Source organism: Tursiops truncatus, chromosome 18, assembly GCF_011762595.2.
Source record: "Tursiops truncatus isolate mTurTru1 chromosome 18, mTurTru1.mat.Y, whole genome shotgun sequence".
Taxonomy (NCBI): Eukaryota; Metazoa; Chordata; class Mammalia; order Artiodactyla; family Delphinidae; genus Tursiops; species Tursiops truncatus.
Genome location: NC_047051.1, coordinates 5,981,349 through 6,006,540, shown reverse-complemented (window position 1 = coordinate 6,006,540; position 25,192 = coordinate 5,981,349). Strand labels below are relative to the sequence as shown.

General features: G+C 39.7%; 1 protein-coding gene across 1 annotated transcript; it reads right to left on the bottom strand.

Annotated features, from left to right (window-relative positions):
• Nucleotides 1–12,240: 12,240 nt before the first annotated feature.
• POMP (proteasome maturation protein) lies at nt 12,241–25,185 on the bottom strand. Its single transcript, XM_004310912.4, has 6 exons — nt 25,081–25,185; nt 22,468–22,565; nt 20,685–20,745; nt 18,612–18,713; nt 16,812–16,905; nt 12,241–12,410 (listed from the first exon to the last, which is right to left on the bottom strand). Exons 1-6 carry the CDS (start codon nt 25,081–25,083, stop codon nt 12,343–12,345), a joined length of 426 nt encoding a protein of 141 aa, XP_004310960.1. The 5' UTR covers nt 25,084–25,185; the 3' UTR covers nt 12,241–12,342.
• Between the last annotated feature and the right edge of the window lie 7 nt (nt 25,186–25,192).

Sequence of the window (25,192 nt, the reverse complement as noted above, 5' to 3'; positions counted from 1 at the left end):
CGTGACTCAGCAATGCCACCTAGGTTATTTACCAAGACAAATGAAAACAGATGTCCGTACGAAGGCTTGTATATAAATGTTCATAGAAGCTTCATCCATTATAGCCCCAAACTGGAAATGACCCAAATATCCTTCAATACATGAATGAGTAGACAAAATATTGCTATATCCATATAATGAAATATTAATCAACAATAAAAGAGAACAAAACTACTCAACAACATTGATAAGTTTTTAAACATTATACAAAGCAGAAGAAGCCAGACACAAAAAATTACATACTGCATGACTCTATATGAAATTCTTGAAAAACAAAAAACTAATCTACAATGTCAGAAAGCAGGTCAGTGTTTGCCTGGGGCTCGCATCAGGAAAGACAGGGGTAAAAAGGGACAGGACAGAACTTTTAGGGGTGGTTTGGTGGTGGTTATACAGTTGTATACGTATATTTGTCAAAATGTATATAACCGTATACTTTAAGTGGGTACATCTGTCCTATGTAAATTACACCTCGATAATGTTAAATAAGAAAGACTATATCAGGGCTTTGAAGCCAGCACTAATATATGTTTGAAAGCCTTGGTAAAGGTATGTTATCCAGCTTGTCTTGCGAAAGACAGTTAGGTGGCCAGTGAATAGGGGATTTACATCGAAAAACTACTCCAACCTTCCTTCCTCTCAAAGTATTCGATCTCCTCCCTCTATACCAGCAGTTCTCAGAGTGTGGTCCCTGGATTAACAGCATCACCATCACCTGAGAACTTGCTGGAAACACAGATTCTCAGGCTTCACCTCAAACCTCCTGAATCACAAACTCGAGGGGTGCGACCCAGCCATCTGTGATTTTAAAAGCTGCCCCGTGATTCTAATGCACAAAAAAGTATGAGAACCACTGCTCTGCACTACACTAAGGACTTCTGGCATCTCATCTTCATTCAGTATAGGCCTGTGTTGAATCCAGTTTGGGAAATTATTAAAAACACATCCACCTTCTTGAGTTAAATGAATCTGGAATTATCTTGTGTAAGGGCATCATATTGTTAATCTAAAAGCACATTCAAGATCTCTTCGTTCACATGTCCCTGAAATTCCTGTAGACATAAACTGGCAAGGTCCCCACATTCTTTCTACATGTTAAATTTCTTTGGGTTTGGCCTCCAGGGGGCATGCTGGGCTCTAACCACTGGCTCTGGCTTTGGAAATAAAGAGCACTGGGGCAAGAGGCTTACTGGCTTCCCTGATACACTGACCCCTCAGGTGAAGGAAGTCTTAAGGAAAAAAAGGATGACTTCTAAGTGAAGTGAATTCTTCCTTCTAAGTGAAGAATCTGCTTCCTTCCTCAATCATATTCCCCCTTAGTTCTCGGGGTCCTACACAGTGCTCCAGTTTTCACACTTTAAACCTGGTAGGGCAGTAACTGCACCAGCTGTACTAAGGAGACTCACGTCTGTCTTCTGCCAAGTGCTCTACCTGTAAGAAATGACACTCTTTAGGTTTCTGTAGGTTGGTTTGGAGATTTGAATATGTTATTTACTTGCTTTAAACTTTCACTGCTGTCAGAAGCAGCCACCCCACCATCCTGACTTCTTCCCATTCTGGTTGCCCAGAACCTTGCTGTAAATTGCGCGTGTGACTTCATGTGACCAGATGGGGTAGCTATTTTACAAGTGCCTGCCAGGGACAGCTAGATTTCCTACCTGGATTCACTGCCTAACCTGACTCAGTGAGATAACCAGCCCCAGTTCCCAAATTTCTCTGGGGACGTGTTTCCTGTAACACCAACTGTTTAATGCCAATTACTGCATCATTCAGAGATCCCGATTGCAGGCAACAACGTGTACTGTTTATTTCTGTTTATTTAAGCCCACGGGGATTTACTGGAATAAAAGTAGGAGCTCACAGCTCCAATAAAAAGCTTAGGAACAGCCTAAGAAAACAATCAAGAGCCAGGGGAGCTCCAGACATAAAGCGGCAGCGACACAGCAATGATCATGCAGCACGAAGGGCGAAGGGCACTGCCTCTGGCAGTGATGGGTCGCCTCACTGTTCTCCTCCTGTCCTCGCTCTAGAATCCAAGTCCAGGACTGAAGTTTGATCAGCTGACCTGGGTCACAAGCCTTCCCCAGGAGGCATTAGGAGCAGAGAGGTGGGCCCTCTTAGCATTCTAGAGAGGGAACAGCACGCCCTCCCTCAAGACAACACAACTCAGAGAAAAGACGGTTCCCCTAAAGAATTCAGAGTCTATCAGAGTAGATGCTGGACAGCCAAAATAAAACAAATGACTCCTACAAAGTGCAAGGTGAAATAAAGAGAAATGGAATCTGGGTGCTGACTTTGCCTATCTTTCACCCAAAGCCAAACCCTGGAGTTTTCATTTTATTAAGGAAAGAGAGAGCCTCTGAAGCCAGGAGTGAGAAGAACATGTTAAACTGTATCACAAAGATGCAAACAGTAAAAACTAGACTGTGGGAACCTCTATGGAACAAACTGCTTGGTTTCTTCAACAACTCGCAAGAAAAAGAGAAAGAAATGGAGGTAGAAGCCATAAATTATGAAACAGCTGGCACAAAACCAATCACAATGCGTGTAAATTACTTGGATCTGATTCAAACAAAATAGCTTAAAAACTATTACTGGACCTTCAGAAATCTGAATACTGACTGGACATTTAATTATAAGGAATTATTGTTAACTTAGGTATGATAATAACAGTGTTATGGTTAGGTTAGCTTTATAAACTGAAATATTTACACCTATAAATAATATTTGGAATTTCTTTCAAAATGACATTGAGGGGGAAAGTGAGTAAAAAATATAGATGAAATAAGATTGGCCATGGATAAATTATGGAACTTAGATGATGGAAACATGAGATTATATTGTATTTTTCCATCTACTTTTAGGTGTTTGAAATTTTCCATGATAAAAAGTTTAAAAAGAAGAAATATGCAATGCTTCTTGGGCCTTATCAGCTCCCTTTGTCTTTTCTTCAATGTTCATAATATAGTGCCTACTTTTAAGCCACAGTGCCAAATGGAGGAGGCTCTGGCTGCCCTTGCCTGTCCTGGTCTTGTGACTTTCTCATGTGATCGGGCCACACATCAGTAGATTAAGGGCAGCAGTGTTTCCCTATGGCTAACATAGGATTTCTTCGGTCATAACTTCCATGATAACTACGATTATGATAACTAAAGTATCTCAAATATATTCAATATTCTGTGAAAAACATTAATTAGTAATGCTAAAAATTAAATGTAGCACTTTAAAACCAATGTAATTTTCTGTTCAAATGGAACGTCTATGTATTCATTAAAATGATAAGATTTAGGGCATTAAGAAGAGTAATGATAGGAATGGATTATAAAACATTAAGTAGGAATCCATGAGTCCAAAGGATACCTTAAAGAGGAAGAGAAATGGGGGGGGAACCTGGCTTTACAAAAATCTGTCAACCAATAAATGCAGAAGGAATAATAAAATATCACAATTTTTCGGCCCTTTCCTGTCTCCAATGACCATGTTGTAAATGACTGAGGTAAAGATTTTTCATGGATGCTAAAACCTCTGGGTGAAAGGTTCTTCGGGAACAGGATGTATACAAGGTCTCAAGTTATTACTTCACAGATTATTATTATTAATTACAAAAGGAAAACTGTACTATTACAATGGAGAGTTCTGACGGCCACCACTTGTCCACCAAGTGATCGTACTTTGCAACACCAATAAGTGGGACAACCTGACCTCACATGGCTCTTGATATGACACAGTAAGTACATACATCATCTTTGTAGACTTCTTGCCAAAAACATTTATCCTGAATCTACTCATGAGGAAATAAGGCAGTATGCTGACAACTGGTGAATCTCATGAAGGTTATACTGGGTGTTCTATGTATTTTTCTTTTCCTTTTGGCCGCACCGCGTGGCTTACGTGATCTTAGTTCTTTGACCAGGGACTGAACCCGGAACCATGGCAGTGAAAGCTTAGAGTCCTTATCACTGGACCGCCAAGCAATTCCCCTCTATGTATTATTCTATTTTTCTCCAAGTTTCCAAATTAATAAGAGTTGGTGAAAAAAATAATTTGGTTTATGTTTTGCAAGGTTTCTATACAATACAGAAAACAAATAAAAAGAGTGGCTGAAGTCTTGAGTTAAAATCAATCCATCTCTCCAAAAGTAAATAAGCCTAGCCAAAGTGAAAGCTGAATTCCTTCTGGTCCCTCGCTGATCCAAAGCTGTATCCTCTATGTGACCTCTATTTCGTCACAGAGATGAACAGTATAGCTTTTGTCTCCACCAGGTTGAGACACCGAGAAGAAGCAAAAAGACAAAGTACAACTGACAAAGCATGTCTACTGGCTCTAGAAATAAACTCAAGATCTCGGAGCAAACTCTAAATTTTCAAAACTTGATTTTTCACCTTTAAAAGAAAAAACATTTTGAAGTCCCTTATACTTTTTCGATCTAGAAAAAAAAAAAAAAAAAAACTCTGCTGAAATTCTATTAACAAACCTAACAGTATGTTCTCATACTTAAACAATATTTAAGGATGTATAATACAACAAAAGTATAGGTTTTTTAAAACTTGAAATATAGTTGACTACAATATTATGTGTCAGGTGTACTATATAATGATTTGACATTTGCATAACGTTATGAAATGATTGTCATGATAACTCTAGTAACCATCAGACCCCGTACAAAGTTATTACAATTTTATTGACGTATTCCTTATGCTGTATATTACATCCCTGTGGCTTATTTTTTATTATTATTATTGTGTGTGTGTGTGTGTGTGTGTGTGTGTGTGTGTGTGTGTGGTACGCAGGCCTCTCACTGTTGTGGCCTCTCCCATTGCAGAGCACAGGCTCCGGAGGCGCAGGCTCAGCAGCCATGGCTCACGGGCCCAGCCGCTCCGCGACATGTGGGATCTTCCCGGACCGGGGCACGAACCCGTGTCCCCTGCATCGGCAGGCGGACTCTCAACCACTGTGCCACCAGGGAAGCCCCGGCTTATTTATTTTATAACTAGAGTTTTCTACCTCTTAATCCCCTTTACTGATTTTGCCCAACCCCCCATCCTCCTCCCTTTGGCAACCACCAGTTTGCTTTCTGTATTTGTGAGTTTGTTTCAGTTTTGTTGTGTTCCTTTGGTTTGTTTTTTACATTCCACAATAAGTGAAACCATATGGTATTTGTCTTTCTCTGACTTATTTCACTTAGCATAACATAACACCCTCTCGGTCCACCCATGTTGTCACAAATGGCAAGATTTCATTCTTTTTTATGGCTGAGTATTATTCCATGATATATATATACCACATCTTCTTTATCCATTCATCTGTTGATGGGCACTTATATTGCTTCCATATTTTGGCTATTGTCAATAATGCTGTAATGAACATAGGAGTGCATGTATCTTTCCAAATTAGTGTTTTTGTTTTCTTCAGAAAAATACCCAGAAGTAAATTGCTGGATTGTATGGTAGTCCCATTGTTAATTTGAGGAACCACTCTGTTTTCCACAGTGGCTGGACCAATTTACATTCCCACCAACAGGATTCAAGACTCCCTTTTCTCCACATCCTCGCCAACACTTGTTATTTGTGGTCTTTTTGATAACAGCCATTCTGACAGATGTGAGGTGTTATCTCATTGTGGTTCTGATTGGCATTTCCCTGATAATCTGTGATGTCAAGCATCTTTTCTTGTGTCTGTTAGCCATCTGTAAGTCTTCCTTAGAAAAATGTCTATTCAGATCCTCCGCCCTTTTTCTTTTTTAATTTTATTTACTTATTTTTGGCCGCGTTTGGGTCTTTGCTGTGAGCAGGCTTTCTCTAGTTGCAGCGAGCGGGGGATATTTTTGCAGCGAGCGGGGGCTACTCTTCATTGTGGTGCTCGGGCTTCTCAATGCAGTGGCTTCTCTTGTTGCGGAGCATGGGCTGTAGGCACTCGGGCTTCAGTAGTTGCAGCATGCGGGCTCAGTAGTTGCAGCACGCGGGCCCTAGAGCGCAGGCTCAGTAGTTGTGGTGCACGGGCTTAGCTGCTCTGCAGCATTGTGGGATCTTCCCGGACCAGAGATGGAACCCATGTCCCCGGCATTGGCAGGCAGATTCTTAACCACTGTGCCACCAGGGAAGCCCCTCTGCCCATTTTTAATTGGGTTGTTTTTTTGATGTTGAGTTGTATTAGTTCTTTGTATATTTTGGATGTTAGCCCCTTATCGGATATATCACTTGCAAATATCTTCTCCCATTCAGTAGGCAGCCTTCTCATTTTGTTGATAGTTTGCTGTGCAAAAGCTTTATTTTTTTTCTTTTTTTCTGATTATTTATTTGGGTCCCCTCTCTTCTTCCTTGATAAGCCTGGTTAAAAGTTTAACAATTTTGTTTATCTCTTCAAAGAACTAACTCTTAGCTTCACTGATCTTTTCTACTGTTTGTTTTTTGTCTCCATTTCATTTATTTCACTCTGCTCTTTATGATTTCTTTCCTTCTACTAACTTTGGGTTTGGTTAGATTGAGATTTTTCTGCTTTGCTCAGGCAGACTTGTATTGCTATAAACTTCCTTCTTAGAACTGCTTTTGCTGCATCCCATAGATTTTGGCTAGTTGTTTCCATTTTCATTTGTCTCCAAATTATCTTTTTTTTTATTCCACCTTTGACTTCTTTAGTGACCCATTGGTTGTTTAGTAGCATATTGCTTAGCCTCCACGTTTGTGTTTTTGTAGGTTTCTTTTTTTTTTTCCTTGTAGTTGATTTCTAGTCTCATCCTGTTGTGGTTAGGAAAATTGCTTGATACGATTTTAATCTCCTTAAATGTATTAAGATTTGTTTTGTGGTCTAGCATATGACCTATTCTAGAGAATGTTCCATGTATACTTCAAAAGAATTTGTATTCTGTAGTTTTTGGATGGGATGTTTCATATATGTATACATGTTAAGTTCATCTCATCTAAGGTATTGTTTAAGGCTGATGTTTCTTTTCTGCATGATCTGTCCAATGATGTAAATGCAGTCCCCTACTATTGTGTTACTGTCAATTTCTCCCTTTATGTTTGTTAATATTTGCTTTATGTATTTAGGTGCTCCTATTTTGGGCGCCTATATATTTACAATTGTTATAACTTCTTGTTGGATTGATCCCTTGATCACTAGGTAAAGCCCTTTGTCTCATGTTACAGTCTGTTTGAAAGTCTGTTTTGTCTGATATAAGCATTCCACCACAGATTTCATTTGTACCTTTTCCCATTCCCCACTTTTAGTCTGTGTGTATCTCTTGTAGGCAGCATATATATGGGTCTTGTTTTTTTTATTTGGCCACTCTGTCTTCTGATTGGAGAATTTCCTATGCTTACATTTAAAGTAATTATTGATAGATATGTACCTATTGCCATTTTGTTAATTGTTTTCTGGTCGTTTTTGTAGTTCTTTTTTGTCCCTTTCTTCTTTTGCTCTCTTCCCTTGTAATTTGATGACTATCTGTAGTGTTATGTTTGAATTTTTTTTTTTTTTTTGGTGTGTGTGGGTGTGTGTATTATAGACTTTAGGGTTTTGGTTACCATGAGACATATATAACAACATGTATATGATTATTTTCTCTCTTAAGTTCGGATGCATTACTAACCTACATTTTTACTCCCCACCCCATGTTTGATGTTTCTGGTGTCATATTTTACATCTTCTTCTGTAACCTTTACTTATTGTGGATATAGGGGATTTTACTATCTTTGTCTTTTAACCTTCCTCTTAGCTATATAAGTGGCTGATCCACTACCTTTACTGTATGTCTGCATTTACCAGTGAGATTTTCCTTTCATAATTTTCATTTTCTAGTTGTGGATTTTTCTTTTCTGCTTAGAGAAGTCCCTTTAACATTTTCTTGTAAAGCCAGTTTAGTGACACCAAACTCTTTAGCTTTTGCTTGTCTGTAAAACTCTTTATCTCTCTTTCAATTCTGAATGATAACCTTGCCAGGTGGAATATTCTTGGTTGTTAAGTTTTTTCCTTTCATCACTTTGAATATATTGTGTCACTCCCTTCTGGCCTGCAAAGTTTCTGCTACAGAGTCAGCTGACAGTCTTATGGGAGTTTCATTGTATGTAACTAGTTGCTTTTCTCTTGCTGCTTTTAAGATTTTTTTTTTTTTTTTTGCCACTTTAATTATAATATGTCTTGGTGTGAACCTCTATGGATTCATCTTGTTTAGGACCCTCTGTGCTTCCTGGACCTGGATGTCTGTTTCCTTCCCCAGATTAGGAAGGTTTTCATCTATTATTTCTTCAAATAAGTTCTCTGCCTGTTTCTCTCTCTTCTCCTTCTGGTACTCTTGTAATGCAAATGTTAGTATGCTTGATATTGTCTCAGAGGTCTCTTTAAAACTACCATTTTTTAAAACTTTTTTCTGTTCAGCTTAGGTGATTTCCACTACTCTGCCTTCCAGATCACTGATCCATTCCTCTGCATCATCTAAGCTACTGTTGATTCCTGCTGGTGTATTTTTTGTTATTGTATTCTTCAGCTCTGTTTGGTTCTTTTTTATATTTTCTAACTTTTGGTTGAAAGTCTCACTGTGTTAATCATTCTTCTCTCCAGTTTGTTGAGTATCTTTAAGATCATTACCTTGAACTTTGTATCAGGGAGGTTGTTTATCTCCACTTCATTTAGTTCTTCTTCTGAGGTTCTTATTCCTTCTCTTGGAACATATTCCTCTGTCTCCTCATTGTGCCCAATTCTCGGGCAAATTTATTTCTATATGTTACATAGGTCAGCCACTTTCCTAATCGTGGAGAAGTGTTCCTATGTTGGAGATGTTCTATGGGGTCCAGCAGCAGGCTTCCCTCTGGTCACCAGAGCTTTATGCTCTAGGGAGGCTGTGTGTGCCCTTCTCTTGTGGCAGAACTGACCACTGTGGATGCGCTGGCAGTGGGGCTGGACCCTGGCCCATTTGGTTGTGAGGTTGTGCCTTGTGCAGTGGCTTGTACTTGCCGGAGGGCAGGGTAGGCTTCCCACGTGGTTGGGTGTTTGACCCAGGGGGGCACAGGGCTGCTGCTGGCCCACTGATAGGTCCCTGGCGCTAAGAGGACATGAGAATTCCAAAATGGTGCTTCACAATGCTGGTGTTATTGTGGTAGAACAAGTTCCCCAAACTGGATGCTGCCAGCATCTCTCCCCAGGGGGAGTCCCAGGTGCCTCCTGCCTCCCTGGATCCAAGATCAGCAAGCAGGTTTGACCCTCTGTCCTTTCGAATTAACGTCTACACTGGGAGTCAGATCGCATTTACCCTTTCAGAGAGAAGTCTGTTTCCTGTAGCCCTCTGGCTCTTCTGAACATAAGCCCCACTGGTTTTCAAAGCCAGATGTTCTGGGGGCTCATTTTCCTGGTGGAGGACCCCCAGGCTGGGGAGTCCAATGGGCTCAAACCCCTTGCTCCTTGGGGAGGATCTCTATAATTGTGATATTCCTCCCACTTCCTCACCAACCTGTGGGTGTGGGTCCTGATATACTGTATCTCTGTCCTTCCTACCTGACTCGTGCTTCCTTCATGTTTTTTTTTTCCAGTACACCGGCCTCTCACTGTTGTGGCCTCTTCCGTTGCGGAGCACAGGCTCCAGACGCGCAGGCTCAGCAGCCATGGCTCACGGGCCCAGCCACTCTGCGGCATGTGGGATCTTCCTGCACCGGGGCACGAACCCGTGTCCCCTGCATCGGCAGGCGGACTCTCAACCACTGCACCACCAAGGAAGCCCCTTCTTTATGTTTTTAATGGTGGAAAATCTTTTCTGTTAGTCTTCAGGTTGTTTCCATAGACAGCTGTGTGCTGTTAAACAGCTGTCATTTGGACATGCCCATGGGAGGAGGTGAGTTCAGGGACTTTCTACTCTGCCATCTTGGCCACTGCCCCCACCAAGGTATGGGCTCTTAATTAAGGATTTGTTGTACTTGAAGGAACCTGAATTTCAACTTTGAAATCATGAGCTAAATAAATAAGTTCAATGAAGTATCACATTTTTGGTTTTGCTTTATTGAAATATCAAGTCAAAATTTGGTTAAACTTAGATTCATCCAATTGTAGACTCCAGTGGAAGATTATACACTATACAGTCTTTCAGCTTTTCAAAAGTAATCTACCTGTTCAGACAATTTTCTACACTCTTGCAATGTCTGCATTCAAAGGAGGAACAAAATGCAGGAAAGCACTGGGTTATACTTATGTGTACTCCTGAAAGAGGGATAAAACCCACTGCAAAAAGAAAAATTAATAAAAAATAAGCCTATCATTTATATTTTGTACAGAGGGTAGGACTGAAGAGACGTGTCTAGTGAAAGAGCCATCCCATGATGTGCCAAACAGTGCTCAGTTATTTGCAAACCCACCCGCTTTGAGACAATAAAATCCACAAATTCCTTTATTCACATACATATTTAAAAAAGTAACACAGAACTACATTACAGTCCATTAATTATGTTTATATCTCTTTTATTGTGAATTTTATCATTTTGGTGTTAGTAAAATTAATTGTAATCAGGCACCAACCTGTGAAGTATCTCTTAAACCCTCAAAATACTAAACTAATTCCTTAAAACAAACCCCACGGCATCTGAAAGAAAAAATGCCTAACTGAAGAGTCTGGCACCTAGGCAAAGTATCTCAGAGGAACCTGAAATTTACTCTCATGAAGGAACCCAAATCATCCCAACTCCAGGCACACACTGCAGTTTGCAGAGACTACTAGCAAACGTTCCAGCACCGAGGTACACGGGAAGAATTAACTGATGCTAATAAATATTACTATAAAGGCGAAAGCAAGCACATAAATCAAAGGTTCTCATCCCTGGAGAGCTTTTCAAAAGTAGACTTCCTGGGGTCCACCCCAGACTCGTCCTTCTGGAATTTCTGAGATTCAGACCCTGACACCAAAATTCTTTCACAAGATTTCCAGGTGATTTTACAGGCACCCAGGGATAAGGATCATGGGTGTAAACACAAAGGAGGTAAAAGAGGAAAAGGAGAGAGGGGCAAGCATGAAGACCTTCAGAGAATAAGCACTAATCATGATTACCAATTTCTGTGTTTAAAGCATCAGTTTTTCCATTTAAACTATGTTCATTAATTCATAGTACCTTCTACTGGTCAGGAAGAGTATCTACTATTCCTAAAACTAATTAAGGTACAGAAATATCCAACTTTGTTAATTAGTTGAAAGAGAACACGTTTAGAAACAATCAATTAGTGAACCTTCATTATTTCTATATTTTCTCATAATTTAAGTGTAAAGTGGGTTGGCAAATATTGTGTTGGCAAAGACAGTTTTAAGCTCAATTCTCAACGGTCAGGAGCAATTTTTACAGTAGGATGTTTAGCAGCATCCCTAGCCTCCTTGCACTAGATGCCAGCTGGAAACCCTCCCCAAAGTTGTGACAACCAGAAATTTCTCTAGACACTGTTAAATGACCCCCCCCACTCCCAGTGGGGGGAGAAAACACTGCCTTCAGTCATAGATCAGTGACTTAGACAATAAAAATACTCCTGAGAAATTGATAATCTTTAATTTTGTATACTAGGTCCATAAAAAAATACCTTATTAACAAAGAACAACCATAGGGAAGATTTATTTTTAAATAAACTATTATTGAATTTGTTCATGAATAGTTGTATGTGTACATGAATGTTCTGTTTTCCTTTTTAAATTTAAGCATCTTATGATATATTAATCTATGCAGTACTACAGTTTAATTGACATCTGCTGATTGTTTAATTTTTCACTTTAAAGACAAGACCAAAATCAAAACCTCTGAACTTATACTTTTCAACCTGAAAGAATCAAAGAATGTAGTTATAATCCTAAGTAGCATCAATAAAGCAAGTGTTATTCTTATGAGTATTAATGGACTATACTGAAACAAGGTAAAATATAATAGTCTTATTCTGTACTTACTTTGAAATGCTGCCACTGAACAGATGTTTATTCTGAAAGATGCTACTATGAAGTTTGCAGGCTCAAATACCAATAATGATTATTCAAAATTAAATTTATGAAATAACTAGGAAACAGGCTGAACTGGAACCTGTGCATAGTTTTATGATATTAATTAGCAACATTTTTTTAAAGACATAGAAGGCTATTGTTTTAATATAAATTAGAAGTTTTTAAACCATCTCCCTTTAGTGCCTTCAATTATCACATAAACCAAAGACCCAAATAACTTCAAATGATCACAGATACTATTTAGGCAAAAATTCTCATGTGTCAGTAATTTTAATGTTGTGCACGTCAAATTATAGTAAAAAACGACTATAAACAAGATGCAGCCCCTCTACTTCCATGAACAGCACACTGCATTACAGTAAACCGAGCTTATATTCAACCATCAAATGTGGTTCTCCCATTAGTTCACTTTGTGACGGGTCTGAAAACAAACAAAAACAAACATATTAAAGAACTGGACACTTAGAATGGGTGCATTCTACTGTATGTCAAGTATACCTCAATTCAGGTGATTGTAAAAGAAAATATAGATTGAATAAGTTCTTTTTCAAAGTTCTTAAGTTTTCCAGTGCTTTCCAGTTGACCCTAGGAACGATCTCTAATAAGAGATTAAACAATCCGTAATCTAATTTGCAAAACCCATTTTATTTCTATCACTCTGTGTTCCGTTGCAAATATATATATACACAAACCAGAAGTCTAGAGCAAGAAAACCTTAAAAACCTTCACTCTCTTGTCTGTATTGACGAGTCAGACAAAAGTCTTACTTTAACTGCAATAATGCACCTAAGAGTTTTTAAAATGAGTAACAACATTAAGCTTCCTACAAACAAACAAAGCCTCTTCTCCTCCACACAGGACAAGAAACAGAATAAATACCCAACGAAATAAACTGTAAAATCAGTTTGTAAAAATAAATAATCATTAAAATAATGATTACCAAGAGTAACATCAATTTGGATGTTTCCTCACTGGATCTCCTAAGAGACTGGAGATTACTGTGTCACATTAGTTCAGCAATCTCTACTCTTGACATCTGTCACACAACAAAGTAACCTTAGCAACAACTGATACTGTTACAATTATTAATAGAGTAAATGGCTATGTATACAACAGGCATCCAAAACCCAAATTAAGAAAAAGTATGTCCGCACATGAGTACAAAGAACAAAGATGTTTGCTGCAGCCCTGTTTTGTTAATAAGAGAGAAAACTCAATACATGTATTGATGCAGCATACCTACTACCGTAAGATACACACAGTATGATACCAATTGTGATAAAAAAAATATACACAAAGCAACGCCAGATATTTTCTGATTATATATATTTGTATGAAGACACACAGAAAAAAGTCTGGAAGGACATACACTAACTAAAAGCAAGCAGCAGGCAAATAGGGAAGCAGGGAGAGAAATGGGTTTGGGGTAAACATGGAGGACTTGAGTCTCAGCTGTAATGTTTTCAATATTTAAACAAAGAATATCCTTATTTATATAATAACAACTTCCCTTTTAAACTCTGCTTTTTAAAGCTTTTGACTTTAATAAAATACATGCTTATTAAATAAATCACTTGCACCAGAAGACAGCACACCATGTAAGCAAGGCCCTGGCCCATGAGACTCCCAGGGAGGACCCGGCCTCTTGGTCAGTCTCAGTTCCCTCATCTTAAAGTGACAGAACTAGAGTAAACGGAAGGCCACTTTCAGCATTAAGAAAAAGGCTAGTTGTGACTTTCTTACTGCCTTCCTCACATTCTCTTCCCTTCCTTAAAATATAATGTGCAGATTTTTCTTGGCCAAGCACTTCCCTGATGAGCAAGCAAACAAAACCCTGATCACCTCCAACACTTTAAAAAATGTAAATTGGAGAATTATACAGATTTTCATCACAGTTGACTAGTCTTCATATCACGCTTAGATTAACACACTACTCCCTCATTACAGACTTTAAAATTCCTTCTGGGTCAAATGTGATGAGGAGAATGTGGTGAGCAACAGCTTTCAACACTCATCACGGATTAAGCACCTTATGAGGCACTGGAGACACAAGAGTTAACAAGACAAAGTCCCCAGCTCTCGCGAGGCCTGTATTTAAGTTGGGGAAAACAAATAAGAAACAAGAAAAATACTGAAAAAGTGATAAGCAAAGAATGAAAATGAGGTGACAGGGTGACTGGGACTACTTTAGACTGGGTAGTCTCTGAAGGAGTGACATTTAAACTGGGATCTGAAAAGTGAGGGGGTAAAGTATTCTAAGCAGAAGGAACAGCTAAGGCAAGGCCTTAAGGTGAAGCCATAAACTGTCCATAAATTATACAGTCACAGTCCCCACAAGGGGGAAACTACCCAAAGTGCAGTGCAGTGATCTCATCCTGACAAAAATCACCTACCTAAACAGAGGATCTTTCTAGTTCTTAGCTGCCTTACAGAGATGCAAGGAATGAATATATAAAGTTGTCCATAAGATAGCCAGTGATCTTTTTTTTTTTTTGTGGTACGCGGGCCTCTCTCACTGTTGTGGCCTCTCCCGTTGCGGAGCACAGGCTCCGGACGGGCAGGCCCAGCGGCCATGGCTCGCGGGCCTAGCCGCCCTGCGGCATGTGGGATCTTCCTGGACCAGGGCACGAACTCGTGTTCCCTGCATCGGCAGGCGGACTCGCGCCACCAGGGAAGCCCCCGCTAGTGATCTTTTTAAATCTGAAATTCTATCACATGTCACGGCTTAAAATCACTCGATGGGTATGGACACCACGGGGGGAACGTCGGAGGGAGGGCAGGGGTGGTGGTGGGATGAATTGGGAGACTGCGACTGACACATATACACTAATATGCATAAAATAGATAACTAATAACCTGTTTGAAAAAATAAAATTAAAAAAAAGATTATAAATTGAAAGAAAACAAAAGAGCTGAAGAAAAAAATAAAATAAAGTTACAGTCTTCAGATGTCAAAAGAAAAAAAAAATCACTCAATGGCTTTCTGTTGCATTCTGAATAAACTTTTTATGGTCTGCAAGGCGCTGGCTCCTCTGTACCTGCCTGGCTTTTCAACCTCACCTTATTCTACTTTCCACTTCCCTCAAAACACTCCAGCTACATGGGCCTTCTTAACATGTTCTTATGTGTGTTGAGAGACAATTCTCTAGGAGCCTTTCTTGATTCCACAAGTCTTGGAAGCAGAGGCACTGTCTGCCTTTGTTCTGGACTCTCTTTCCAAGGCTGTTTCTAAAGAGAGATCATGTTGCCCTTGGGGCACAGAATAGGCAGGCTGACTGCCCATTATAAGATTCAGGTGCCCTGAACTTGGGGTTCCCCTTACTGTAACAAAATACACTCTATATGCTGGTTTCATCTAACCCTCTTCTTGCTGCCCTGTGGGAACTGGGGCTTAGGGACCCAACAGAAAAGCTGATGCTCTGGCTTCTGCTACTGCCGTGAATAACAAACTGCCCTTTGTCTCGAGGAGTCTGTCTCTGCCAGCATCCGTGAAACCACAGAGGGCTAACTTGTTAGCTCTTAAGTGGAATAAACCCTTCAGAGCTCTTCGGCTGTTCTCAGGTTAGAGACCCTGGGCATACAGCTTCTTCTGTCCGAAATATTCTTCCCTCTACTTTTAGCTCAACTAATTCATGTATCTTTCAGGAATCAATTTATATGTCATATTCCCAGAGGTGCCTGGCCCTCCTACCCAAAAACAAACTATACACCTACCCCCTTTATTCTTAGAATTTAATCACTGTTTATAACTACATGTTTGTGTTTTAACTGTTAATGTTTACCTCCCCCATTAGGAAGCACAGATGTTTTGTTTTTTTCACCGTCGTATATTCAAAGCCTAGCCCAGTGCCTGACGTATAACAATTATTTTACTGACTGAATAAATGCTCAGTAAGTCCCTCTCCCTTTTTTTCACATGACTTTACAGAGCCTGATTTTTAAATGAGTGCATTTTTATAACTAAAAGATAATTATAAACCTGAGCTATCACCTTACTAATTTTAAATGAGGTCTAAATTCAATGTAAAAGCTTAGGAATTCCAGGTTTTCCTGCATTCAAAAAGTTCCCTCAGGGAAGATTCTCAAAGAGGAGTCTCATGAGATTTCTGTTGCATCCACAGCATCTCGTTACCGGACATTAGCAGCCAAGCAAAAGTAATATAATTTAATCCTGTTGGGTTTTTCTGTTTCTCCCAAACTGCTGAGGCATAATGAACAGAAGTAATACTGGACAGAATTATATTTGTTTACCGTCCTCAGAACCAGAAAAAAATAAAGGATGCTGCATGTATTGCTCTTACTTAAAAGCCATTTATGTCATACATAATATAATCATCCAGAGAATTTTGTTAAAAATGACAGATTCTTCTTTACTATTCACCATCTATAGAAACACAACAATTACTTAGGAGGAAAGGGTGGGTATTTTTTAAAGAAAACTTTGATCTGATTTTTTCTAGTTGTTTTTAAAACTAGTCACATCCCACAAACATTCTGAACAGTGCAACAACAATCCTCGTTTAAGCTACCCTAAGAATATTGCACTGGACTCACACATCAGACTTTATCCTCAGGATATGAAAGGAATGACTGTCATTAATTGACTGAAATGACTATAATCTCAGAACTCCATAAATAATTTTCACTTTTAAAACCAGTTAAACAGTTATTACCATTAAAGTTTATCTTATTTCACTGAATAAACACAAATGAATTCAATCAGCTATAAACTCCATGAGGATGAAGACGCTGTACGTTTCATCTGCTGCTGTTGTCTTGTACATTATTGGGGCTCTATAAAAAGGTATGGAATGACACTTACCATTAAGAATATCTTCAAATCCAATAGTCTCATCATTACCCCTCAAAATATCCAATGAAAGGTTTGAGCTTGGAAGAAATGGAAGACGCTGAACCTTCAGGAAAAGTATAAAAAGGCAAAATTAGAAAAAACCAAGGGGAAAAAATATACATGACCAAATTTCACATTCTTCATTCTTTATTTGTAAAATTCACAAAACCAAGTAACATATCAATTTAACCAATGTGGGTTAATCAATTTAACATGCAAGTTCACATTTGAGACCCAAACCAAAATTTTAAAAATTCCTGAACACTTTATGCAAAATATATACACTGAAACTGAGAGCTTCTCACTGACACTTAACAATCCCATCAGGCTTGCTCACGTTCGAGGGTTTCGCTTCCGTCCAGGAAACCCAAGCACACACCACGTGATGAAATGCAAAATCCTAGAGCCTAACACCATTCTTTGTTCCTAATAAACGTGGGATGATCAAATTCCTGAAGAAATTCCAACTCAGCGAGAGCAGTATTCTATTTAGTAAACCAATTATTCATTTTTTATGTTGTTCTGTATTGCTCACACAAATGTTTAAGTTATGACCCTTTAAAACAGTACCGATAGGGACTTCCCTGGTGGCACAGTGGTTAAGAATCTGCCTGCCAATGCAGGGGACACGGGTTTGATCCCTGGTCTGGGAAGATCCCATATGCCGCGGAGCAACTAAGCCCACGTGCCACAACTACTGAGCCTGCGCTTTACAGCCCACGAACTACAACTACTGAGCCTGCGTGCCACAACTGCTGAAGCCAGCATGCCTAGAGCCCATGTTCCGCAACAAGAGAAGCCACCGCAATGAGAAGCCCACGCACCGCAACGAAGAGTAGCTGCCACTCGCCACAACTAGAGAAAGTCCATGCAGCAACGAAGACCAACGCAGCAAAAAATAAACTAATAATTAATTTAAAAAAAAAAACAGTAGTGGTAACTAGAAATGAAGATCAAAGTCACCTGTGGGCCTTTAAAAACCACAATGCCATTGTGAACTAGTGTTATATACTTTTTTCAATTATTAAATACGTATACTGCAGACTAGTATCTAAGTACAGTGGAGAAAGCATGGGCTGTACAGTCAGAGAGATCTGGATTCAAATTCTGCTTTTATACTTACTTAGGCTTTGCCTAAGTTACCTGACTTGTGTCACCCTGTTTCCATCTGTGAACTAGGATAACAGCACCTTCCTCTCAAACCTGTAGCATGGTGCAGTGTAAAGTATACATATATAGTCAATGGCACATAGTTTGTACCCAACAAACTTTAATGTAGCCAAACCAAATTTTCAGTTTTTCTGTTCTTTGTTAGTTGTCCAGCAATCACTGGAATCAATGGATGTGACAGAATCCAGAGCACAGATGGGGGGACAGTTCTTACACACTTGGAACAACCTTTCCGAAGATCTTCTTCCTAAGCAACAGGTATACTCAGCAATATACAACCTGCCTATTAGATACCTCCACCTGGATATTCCTAGAGGCATCTCAGATTCAGTGTAACCCCCCAAAGGAGAAAAACATGAAAAGTGAACACAGGTAAGTTTTCAGACAGTGAGCCTATAATTTAAAGGAGTTTTCCATTTCAAAGCTTCTTTTCTCTATGAAGTAGAAATCAAGGTCATATCCTAAAAGGGGGAAAGTAGGATAGGTTGTAGGGGAGAAGAGAAGGTAAGGTTTGTACAGCTGTTATTAAAATAGAAGGCTCCTTCCAATTGATATCAACACACAGGTGGGATGCATACAAATTGACATTCATAAACCCACCTGCTGCACTGCCTTGAATTCCATTTGTAGTTTTAATGGAGCAAATAGACCCTGGATGTTTCTCAGTGTGGAAAAGTTCATTTTATCTTGGTTGAGCTGGAACTATAAAGACAACAATGTAATTTTAAATGTTACTCAACATTCTGCTTTCAAAACAGTTAGCACTGATACGCATGTGACACAATACTTAGAGGAAAGATTTCAATAACCATAACTGAAATAAAAACGAAGTATTTTTACTAATTTCTTCGACAAATTTTAGAATATGTATGTCTATATTTTACCTTGCATGCAGGTGTCCTTCACTGGTGTAAAATTACCACCTAAAATTTAGATTTACAGAACTAATACATTAAGGGAATGTTTTTCACATTGCAAAAGTGTATTTACAAAGCATAATCATATTTCAATGCTTTTGATTAGAATTACTGCAAAACTGGTAGAGCAAAAAGGTGTAAATAACCTCAGATCCAGAAAGTTTTATACAGGGACAATAATTAGTAAGAAATTTCTAAGTATGAAAGTATCTACTTCAAAGGATTTCATAAAAGAAATAATCAGACCCATTATATGGTCCTGTTAATTAAATTACAACCCTTAAACTCCACCTTTCTGAGTAATTGAGTCTGGGGGAAAAAAGAAACCCAAACTCTGAAGTCTGTCCAATTTGTGTTGGGTACTAATAAGCAATTTTATTCTGGAATCATACTCTTACTAAGCACTGATACTACTTCTAAAAAACGAGTCAGGGTTTCCCTGGTGGTGCAGTGGTTGAGAGTCCGCCTGCCGATGCAGGGGACGCGGGTTCGTGCCCCAGCCTGGGAGGATCCCACATGCCGCGGAGCGGCTGGGCCCGTGAGCCATGGCCGCTGAGCCTGCGTGTCCGGAGCCTGTGCTCCGCAACGGGAGAGGCCACAACAGTGAGAGGCCCGGGTAGCGCAAAAAAAAAAGTCAGGTTTACCCCATCTAAATATGTATAATTTATCTTTGAACCCAAATGCAGAACTTCACATTCACCTCTTTGTTTTTCTTGAAGTTCTGGCCTAGTCTTTTGGTCTATTGTGTCATCTATGATGTAGTTCACTTATTCATCAAAACGAGCTATCCGTGTCAGCTTTTTCTTCCATAAACCTGATTTATATGTTTTCTATGGCTAATCTGAAATCTCTGAAAAACAACCTTCTCATCTTCTGAGCATGAAACCAGAATGCAGCTAAAGCAGCCAGGGGCCCCTTTATTTTCTCGTCTAATTTGAACTTCAATTTCATCATCAAATTATTTGTTCTACTCTTTCTTAAGGAAAAATCTTTCCCCTTGCTGAAGAGGGAGGAAACAAAACAAAACAAAAAAACCGGAATAGGTCAGCTTCCTGTTAACTGGGTGACACTGCACCATCATCCCCAAGTAGTAAGACACCTCCTTGTTCTTGCCCTGAATGTGTTATTTAAAAACCCTTTAGGTTGTCTTTAGGACATCTGTACAAGCTATACCCTCTGGGGAATAACCTTTCCCCACCTATTTATCTGGTTAATACTGTTCTAAAACTGTTCAAATGCCCTCTTCTAGAAAGCTTTCCACAGATGCTTGCTCCATCCCTGGTCCTCTACAACACTTTATGAAGCCCCTATCCACTGCTTATCCTCCCATTAAAATTTCAGCCCCTTAAGGATGGGGACTATGTCGTATTCACCTGTGCACCTACTGTGCCCAGCAGTAACTTGGAGATGCAGGGCTTGAAAAAGAGGTCAAGGCTAGAGATATGGGCTTGGGAAGACGAACAGCAAAAATGGCAGGGGAATAAATATAAAAGAAAATGGGATCATCAAAGGAGAACATATGAAAGGAATGGAAAGGTGGACTAACCTCTAGAAATGTCTATAAAAAAGACAAAGAAGAATGTGTAGAAAGGGAGCTTTAGTGAAGCAATACAATGATAACTCAAAGATTAGGATATTGAAAACAAGGCCTCAAGTTTTTCATGGTTAAATGCTCAACACCAGAAGTGTCTTAATCAAGTATTATTAAAAATATTTTTCTAAAGGATAAAAATAAAAACACAGGTAACATACTTACATTTTTTTCTGATAATTCAAGAGGATGACTGGGCAAAAGTTCATTTTTCACATAAGAAAAACTGAAAATAAACATTTAAGATGGAAGATTATATATTACTGAATACCTAGAGCTCAAAATCACATCCATCACTGTTGTAGTATAAATAAATGGCACAGGGAGTTTTGGGGGGATGAGTAAACTATTCTGTATCCTGAGTGTGGTGGTGATGGTTCTGGGAATTAACACATGTTTTAAAATTCATAGAACTATACACCAAAAGGAAGACAAGAAGTCAAATTTACTGAATATTGTTTTAAATGCATCTATTATAGATACTGGTGGTCAAGACTTCAATTCACTGGGGAGAACCCCCCCAAAAATGGTGCTAAATGATGCCCTGTACCTAGAAGAAATTTAATAAAAAGTATGTTTAATACTATTACTCTGATGACATGATTCTTGCATTATATAAAATATCTAAGCCTCTTTTGTTCAGATCTAATGCATATTCAATAGTTAATATATTTTTGGTAAACACATGTTGAACGATCTGTTTGACATTTACCAAACACCTACTATGTATAAAGTACCATATTAGATGATATACAGCTAGAACCAGGCCGCAGGTCTTTATCACCCTAGATATACAAAGATGACTATCTTATTGTCCAAACCAGGATCTGAGAGCTGAAGGAAACCTTAGAAATCCTGCAACAATCGTTTACTGAATACTATCTTTGTACAGAACATTATCCGCAAAGTGGAATTTGATAATGGCTCTGCTTGTGGCAATCTTACAGTCTAACTGGGAAGGAAAAGAAGCATTTCATGTGAAAACAAAAAAAACAAGAACGAATCACCCGGATTGGTTACCGGCTAGCTTATAAATCTGACTATACCATACTACTGCCAATTCCAAAGGCAATATAGTGCATCTTTTACTACAGAATGAAAAGACAATAGTGAGGTATTATGTCTGCTCCCAGAGACCAATATTAGAATGATATTCTAAGACAGTAAGAGTAAACACCTGAAAATTAGATATAAAATTCAAAAATTCAAAACACAGTACATACAAAGCGGGGAGGAAAGCATTATCCTTATTTGATTAAGCAGAAAAACAATCTGCCAAGGAAAAGGACCAGAACTAGAAATTCAGACCTAAACATATAGAAAAATATAGAAAATCGAGGGAAGGGGCATAACTGTACTGAAACTAGAAAAGAAAAATAAGAGCATCTAAGCCTTACCCAGTGCTTACTAATGCCATGTACTGGTCTACGTACTTTCCATGTGTTAGCTCATTCAAAATAACATATATGCTATTACTAGCCTTATTTCACAGGTGTGGACACTGAGACGTAGAACAATTAAGTAACCTGCCCACAGGCATACATCTAGTAAATGGCGGAGCCAGGACCAAAACCCAGAGTCCATGCTCTTTACTGCTATGTTCTAGTGTCTCCCAAAGAACAGTCAATTACTGCAAAAGTTAATAAGATGAAGAGACAAATGGCTCTCCAAGTTATCAGCAGCACAAAGAAGAATCCTACCAAATCATGCTACTGGGTAACATCTCCTAGGAAGATGCCCTTTCCTGGGAACCTACTACTCTGATAAAATGCTTCTTCCACTATAGAACACATCCAATCCTACCCTCCCCCTCCTCCCCTAAAGTGTATTACTTGCTACCTCCTAAATTAAATATACATTTATGGCCTATCAAAATATTTAAAGAATACTGTGAGAAATAGTTCACATTTTACCATAACAAAGTCAAAGTCCCAATTCCCCCATATACCCTTTTCGAAGAAGATCATGACTTTCAAAAGGTCCACTTGCTGAAAGTTCAGTAACTGGAATACTGTCCTTTAGCTGAGATCCAAGTCCTCTGGCATTCTACAACAGAAAGGAAAAACACTATTAAATATAAACAGTTCAAAAAAACAGTGTTTAAGCACTGGAAAGAAAGGATAAGGTCTTTGCCCTCAAAGGGCCCAGTCTAGACAAGTACCATGAGCTTTAGCATTATGGTAGAGGAATATACATGGTTCAGTGAATAAAATCGAATTTGGGGTAGGAAGGATTCCTGAGTTGATCTCTGAGTGCTGTCAGAGTGAAAGGCATTCACGTAAAACAAGAACATGGGTAAAAGTATAAAAATATAAATGAGCAAGCTACAAGTCGTTTGAGATGACCAGCTAACTACATGTCTGAGTAGAGCAGTAAAGGCTGGCCAAAAGAAAAAATGAAAAGGCTTCAATATGCAAAGAAACTTCTGTTTTATTCTGAAATAGACAGAGAGCCTCTGAAGGGTTATGACATGATCAGATTTACTTTTATTGGAAAGATCCCCCCTTAGGTTAGAATGATGGGCACAGAATGAAAAATGTTGAGGGCAGAATCCTGGGGAATACCATTCCTTATGGACAAGGAAGAACAAGGAAAATGGGATTAAGAACAGAGAGAACAGCTAGAAGAGAGTAGTCACAGGAGCTAAGAAAGAAAGGGAATTTCAGAAAGTTTTTGGTTCCCATAAGAGGGCACTACCTATGAAAAATAAATGTACCTAATCAGGATGGTATAAATAAAAAAAAATAAAAACAAAGACTCACGGTATATTTGGTACTAGTGTATGGTCACTCTACTCATTTATACTATAATTTAATCACCAAATATTTATTAAATATCTACTATGTGGCAGGTTCTCTACTAGATACTGAAGATACATATCTGTCTTCCAGGGCTTAATCTAATGAAGATAGAGTAAACATGCAATTAAAATGTAATACATGTTACCATAGTTAAAACACAAGATGCTGAGTTTAAGTTACTTGTTGCTGAAATACATCTTCCCTGCAATTCTGCAGAAAACCGTAAAACAGCTGCAGGTCGTTTGGAGTGTTATACTCTTCTGGGAGAAACTTCTGAGAAACCAGCTTTTTAAATTGATGTTTTACTTTATTTTTATATTTTACTAGGTCAGGTACTGCACAGTGTCCCGGGTTTCCTCAATCTACCACCCCAGTCCAGGCTCTCACACCTGGATAATGTTAACAGCACTGCCTCTAGCCTGTTCTATTTTCCAATTCTGCACAGCAAGATTTGCCTGATAAGCAATTTTCCTCACCAAAGCTGTTAAAAAAACAAAACAAAATGAAAAGCAAAAACCTTTCACTGGTTTGTCAATGTCTTGCCTGAATAATGTCCAAGGTCCGAAGCCTGGAACTCAAGAAGCTGTACAACAGGTTTCAACTCTCCCACACAGAAGTCACAGTTAATTAGGAAAAGAAGCTGAAATCTAGTGTGGAGGCCACTAACCTGACGAAGGCACAGAACCTCTCCGGCCCTGTTTACTCATCCTTCCAGCTGCCTGAACTCTTTCCAGGACCAGAGTTGTATGATTGTACCTTTCCAAAAACACCTTCTGTTGCTTTCCTACATAAAGGTTCTCCTTCTCCCAGACTGCTTTATTGTAGAGTAACGGAAGAAAAGTTTCCTCTACACACAAAGAAAAGGGGGATCCTGATCTCTGGGATCTACTGTTATCACTTTCCCAATTCCCTCCTGTAAAACATGAGAATCAGTACATGATATTTCTAATAAAGTAGCAGAGGAAAACAAATCTATGAAAAGTTAATTAACACTGGTTACTTGAGGATGTTTATTAAACCTCTTTACTATGTTCAGCAGTATTTACCAACAGAAACTTTCTAGATTTGGATGGCCCAGCAGCAGTACTGGTAGTATCAGAGTCGCGAGCAATGACGATTCAAGAATCTCTCCCAAACATCAAACTTTTAAGTTAAAAAGAGAGAAGGGGCGGGGCAGGAGGAGACCCAATAACAATACTGACAAACGGGGAGTAGCAACTATCCAATTTTCCCCCCTCCAACACCTGCCATACTACGAGCTCCCAAAAATGTTTGTGGGGTAAAGTTGAGTGATGGAAAAGGGACCCACAGCTGTAGGTTTGTTATCAAGGCAGTTCCGAGGGTCAGGGGTGGGTGAGGATGTCGGGCACTAGGCTCCCAAAGGTCCTCCCCTCGGGGGAGGGGTAGTCGGCCGCGCCGCACCCCAGACCGTTGCACTTTTGGGGGTGTCCTTTCCGGCTCGGCGCCAACTACGGGAAGGGACCGGGGTCGGGGCCGACTGGGGGACTTGGGGATGGGAGAGAGGAGGCGGTGGGAAAGGATGAAGCCGAGGCGCCGCTCGCGGGACCAGCGCCGGAGCCCTGCCCAGGAGGCGGCCACGAACCCCCGGACCCCGTGACTCGACAAATCATGGCGCCCGAGGCCGGCCTCCTCCTCCCGCCGCCGCCGCCACCGGGGAACGGGCTGGGGAGCAGCCGCCTGCTCCTGCGGCCACGGATACGAGCCCGCAGGCCACTCGGGTCGCCCAGGGTCTCACTCACCATCTTCAACTCGCTCTGCGAACAGCTTCTCAGCGTGTTACCGTCAGCCGACCCCGCGGCTCACTTCCGTTTCCGGGGTTGCCCCCACCCACATCCGCCGGAAGTGCGTCCG

What these genes read in the sequence shown, in the direction of transcription:
- POMP (XM_004310912.4), bottom strand. An exon ending in TTGAATTATCAGAAAAAAAT is followed by an intron (nt 18,714 to 20,684) that starts GTAAGTATGTTA and finishes TTGTCTTTATAG; the next exon opens with TTCCAGCTCAACCAAGATAA. An exon ending in ATTTGAAGATATTCTTAATG is followed by an intron (nt 12,411 to 16,811) that starts GTAAGTGTCATT and finishes GTTTGTTTTCAG; the next exon opens with ACCCGTCACAAAGTGAACTA.